This window comes from Gadus morhua, chromosome 7 (assembly GCF_902167405.1).
Source record: "Gadus morhua chromosome 7, gadMor3.0, whole genome shotgun sequence".
Classification (NCBI taxonomy): Eukaryota; Metazoa; Chordata; class Actinopteri; order Gadiformes; family Gadidae; genus Gadus; species Gadus morhua.
Window position 1 is genome coordinate 28,361,580 of NC_044054.1, and position 5,000 is coordinate 28,366,579.

General features: G+C 50.3%; 1 protein-coding gene across 5 annotated transcripts in view; it reads right to left on the reverse strand.

Annotated features, from left to right (window-relative positions):
• The window catches only part of LOC115546700 (rap1 GTPase-activating protein 2), a 47,534-nt gene that overhangs the window by 15,211 nt on the left and 27,323 nt on the right, over positions 1 to 5,000 (reverse strand). For 3 of the 5 annotated variants that reach the window (XM_030360390.1, XM_030360389.1, XM_030360392.1), the window contains 4 exons: positions 4,833 to 4,880; positions 1,341 to 1,373; positions 614 to 913; positions 1 to 66 (listed from right to left, as the gene is read on the reverse strand). The exon at positions 1 to 66 is cut by the window's left edge and continues 38 nt beyond it. In XM_030360390.1, the coding sequence (XP_030216250.1) occupies positions 1 to 66; positions 614 to 913; positions 1,341 to 1,373; positions 4,833 to 4,880 (447 nt within the window). The remainder of the gene's footprint in view (positions 67 to 613; positions 914 to 1,340; positions 1,374 to 4,832; positions 4,881 to 5,000) is intronic. The other 2 variants (XM_030360391.1, XM_030360393.1) reach the window with 2 other exon arrangements.

Sequence of the window (5,000 nt, forward strand, 5' to 3'; positions counted from 1 at the left end):
CTCGTGTCTCACAGAGAGCAACAGGTTGCCGTGGCTACAGGAGGTGCATGTGAAGTTAAAGTGCTCCTGAAACAAACAAAGGGTGACGGCTGATTGGTCGGTTTCCATTCGTATGTAACCCATGAGCTCCTTCTGTGTATAATTTAGAAGTAACCAACGACAACAACCACACCAAGACTCTAACGCTACTTTACCAAGTTCTACGCTCAATTATCTGTGCACAAAGAGATCAGTAGGAACCCTATAAAATGGACGCTGCAAAGGCTGTCCTACTTGGAGGACGACTTAACGACGACACATGTATGTTTACTAAGTGCAAACCAACAGGGCCAATTTGGTTTCATTGTTCGGATTTTATAATATCTTCCATTGCGTTACGAATCCACCGCACGCTGTGGCAATCCCATTTAAGAATAAAGGGGAGGCGTTTCAAAGATCGATTAGACTTTCAAATGAAAACCGCTTTCAGAATCATTCCGTCCTGAAAACCCCTTTCAAAGAGCCCCCCGGATTGAGGCTATCTGGGTCGGCTCCTCCCGGGGAGGGAGTGTGTGTGTGTGTGTGGGTGGGTGGGTGCCGGTCTGGGAGGGAGCCAGGCCAGCGTCACTCTCACCCTGCCCAGGAAGTGTTTGCGATACGCCCGCGCCGCGTCGTTCACGTCCTCCAGGTGATACCCGTAAGCATCCCTCTCTTCTCCTCCATCTCCTCCATCTCCTCCCTCTCCTCCTCCTCCTCCATCTCCTCCTCCTCCTCCTCCTCCTCCTCCGCCCTCCTCCAGCTCCCCGGCCTCGGGGCGTGTCTCGACGGAGGCCTGGGGGCCGACACCGGGCCCCCCCTCCCGCGGCTCCTCGATCCAGTAGCCGCCGAACTCGGGGAGGATCACCTGCGGGTAAGGCCCGCCCCTCTCCAACACCTGTCAATCACCCACAGCGCCCGGAGACAGGCCAGACGTATTATTAGATCTGAAATCCCTGAGATTGCGTCTGATTATGTGATCGGCCTTGGATTCACATGAATAATTGGTAATTAGTGACGGTAGGGTTAGTGTGTATTTCAGGGTTCTGCTGGTGTACGGGGATTTGGATTTGCGTGTTTTGAGTCTGAGCGCCCTGCGTGCGAGTGTTGTGCGTCTCTGTGTCGTGTGCGCTGTGTTTTTCTGTGTACATCGCTTTTGTGCTCATGAGCGCCAAATTTACATCTCCCCCTCATTTGAATAGAGAAGAACAAAATTTGAATAATCTCATTAACATGCGTAGATTTCACGTCGGCCAGCTCGGCTGTGTAAAGGCAGACACGGGCCCGGGGTGGGGGGGGCGCGGCTAAATGTTAGACTGTCTTACCTCCTCTATCCTGGGATAAGGGATGTAGTCATCCTGGGGACAGAGAGCACAGAGCGGAGGGGGCCGTCAGGGAACGGCAAACACCGAGCCAGCACATGAAGACATGCAGAGCTGCCTAGTATGTACACGTGGATTACTCTGTTGTGTATTCATCGGTGAGGATATGAACGTGATTGGTCCGCAGGGGTTTTTGGATGATGTTGGCATGAACCAAAATGGTTGCTTTGGTAACTCGCTCGCTTGATATTGGTTTAGGGAATGGAGACATGCAGACACACATAAACATGTGTGTTCACCCCACGTACTGGACACGCACGGCACGCACACACACACAAGCACGCACACACACACACACACGCACACACAAACACAAGTACACACACACACACGCACACACGCACGCACGCAGACACACACACACAAACACAAGCACACACACACATGCACACGCGCAACAAATACTAAAATAAATCCCCCTGTTGCATAGCAAGAAAACGCACACGTCATCAAACTCAACAATGTTGTGCGAGCGTGGCGATGCACAGCGTGGAGACGACAGACAGCTCATGACACGTCACGCTGCGACACAGTGACTCACATGACATTTGAGTTTTTTCAAATGACATTTCGGTTTGAGCTCCTGCCCGCCTCCTGAACTCAACCGGACGCTGAATCGACTTTCTCAGTTGAGTTGAGTTTGAACTCGAGGACGTCGTCGTCGTCGTTGAGAGTGAAATGGAGCGAGGTATGGAAACACAAAGACCCCCGATGGGTCCCAGGAACACAGCTCTATTTCAGTGGACGACGACGGGCTGAAATAGAGCTCTACTTCTCAGGACTTCGCTATTACAGGGATGAGTGTGGTAACGATGTAAGCTATTCCCACCACAACCACCTGTCTTCATCTGTGATGCTTTTCATGCTCATTACTTCACGTTAATCTTTGGTTCCTACATGTTGATTTCATGATTTTTGGAATTATTATTGCAGGACTTTATGCTGCTAATTGAAACTACTTCAAACAACAATTATTAGTGATTAATACATAGTTGTTATGATGGGACGTCTTGTTTTAGGAAGGCGATCACGACATGTGGTTCTTAGTGATAAAGAGTCAAACGAGATCAAAACGAGATACACAATTAAAGAAAGAAGAATGCTTACAAGGGAATGAATGAGTAACCACATGCAGCACAAGACCCATACTGTATGAAGATAACAGAAAAGGTGATTGAACAAGGCGCGAGAAAGTACAAACAGAAGGATTGACAGTAAGAAAAGGACATCGGTCCGAAATAACTAAAAACTGTAGCCAAATCTGGTAAGATATACATACAGATACATATGGACACAGACGGACACAAACAGACACATACAGAGACAGACAGACAGATAGACAGACGGACAGACGGCGAATAACCAGATGGAGTGCAGGTGCTTGGTCCGTGAATGAGAGAGACACACAGAGACAAAGTCACAAACAGACAGACGGGTGGTGTTATGAGACCGTGAAACATTACGACAGACAGACCCAGGAAGGTGGGGTGGACAGACAAACAGACAGACGGATGGTGTTATGAGACCGTGAAACATTACGACAGACAGACCCAGGAAGGTGGGGTGGACAGACAAACAGACAGACGGATGGTGTTATGAGACCGTGAAACATTACGACAGACAGACCCAGGAAGGTGGGGTGGACAGACAAACAGACAGACGGATGGTGTTATGAGACCGTGAAACATTACGACAGACAGACCCAGGAAGGTGGGGTGGACAGACAAACAGACAGACGGATGGTGTTATGAGACCGTGAAACATTACGACAGACAGACCCAGGAAGGTGGGGTGGACAGACAAACAGACAGACGGATGGTGTTATGAGACCGTGAAACAGACAGACAGACAGACCCAGGAAGGTGGGGTGGACAGACAAACAGACAGACGGATGGTGTTATGAGACCGTGAAACATTACGACAGACAGACCCAGGAAGGTGGGGTGGACAGACAAACAGACAGACGGGTGGTGTTATGAGACCGTGAAACATTACGACAGACAGACCCAGGAAGGTGGGGTGGACAGACAAACAGACAGACGGGTGGTGTTATGAGACCGTGAAACATTACGACAGACAGACCCAGGAAGGTGGGGTGGACAGACAAACAGACAGACGGATGGTGTTATGAGACCGTGAAACATTACGACAGACAGACCCAGGAAGGTGGGGTGGACAGACAAACAGACAGACGGATGGTGTTATGAGACCGTGAAACATTACGACAGACAGACCCAGGAAGGTGGGGTGGACAGACAAACAGACAGACGGATGGTGTTATGAGACCGTGAAACATTACGACAGACAGACCCAGGAAGGTGGGGTGGACAGACAAACAGACAGACGGATGGTGTTATGAGACCGTGAAACATTACGACAGACAGACCCAGGAAGGTGGGGTGGACAGACAAACAGACAGACGGATGGTGTTATGAGACCGTGAAACATTACGACAGACAGACCCAGGAAGGTGGGGTGGACAGACAAACAGACAGACGGGTGGTGTTATGAGACCGTGAAACATTACGACAGACAGACCCAGGAAGGTGGGGTGGACAGACAAACAGACAGACGGATGGTGTTATGAGACCGTGAAACATTACGACAGACAGACCCAGGAAGGTGGGGTGGACAGACAAACAGACAGACGGGTGGTGTTATGAGACCGTGAAACATTACGACAGACAGACCCAGGAAGGTGGGGTGGACAGACAAACAGACAGACGGATGGTGTTATGAGACCGTGAAACATTACGACAGACAGACCCAGGAAGGTGGGGTGGACAGACAAACAGACAGACGGATGGTGTTATGAGACCGTGAAACATTACGACAGACAGACCCAGGAAGGTGGGGTGGACAGACAAACAGACAGACGGATGGTGTTATGAGACCGTGAAACATTACGACAGACAGACCCAGGAAGGTGGGGTGGACAGACAAACAGACAGACGGATGGTGTTATGAGACCGTGAAACATTACGACAGACAGACCCAGGAAGGTGGGGTGGACAGACAAACAGACAGACGGATGGTGTTATGAGACCGTGAAACATTACGACAGACAGACCCAGGAAGGTGGGGTGGACAGACAAACAGACAGACGGATGGTGTTATGAGACAGTGTAACAATATGACACGATGAAGAGACAAACAGCAGGATTGGGTGTTCCACCAGACAGACAGACAGACAGACAGACAGACAGACAGACAGACAGACAGACAGACAGACAGACAAACAGACAGGTGGTGTTCTGGGACAGTGACACAATATGACAGACAGAAGAGGCACGAGTAGGGTGCTCCGACAGACAGACAGACAGACAGACAGACAGACAGACAGACAGACAGACAGACAGGTGGTGTTCTTGGACAGTGACACAATATGACAGACAGAAGAGACACGAGTAGGGTGCTCCGACATTGATCTCATGCCTTCTGTCTCGATGGGATTGTCTTCATCTCTGGCAGCTCTGGCACCTGCTTCATTTGCGGAGCGAGGAGGAGGAGGAAGAGGAGGAGAAGGAGGAGGAGGAAGAGGAGGAGAAGAAGGAGGAGGAAGAGGAGGAGGAGGATACGGAGGTAGAGGTGGAGGAGGAGGAG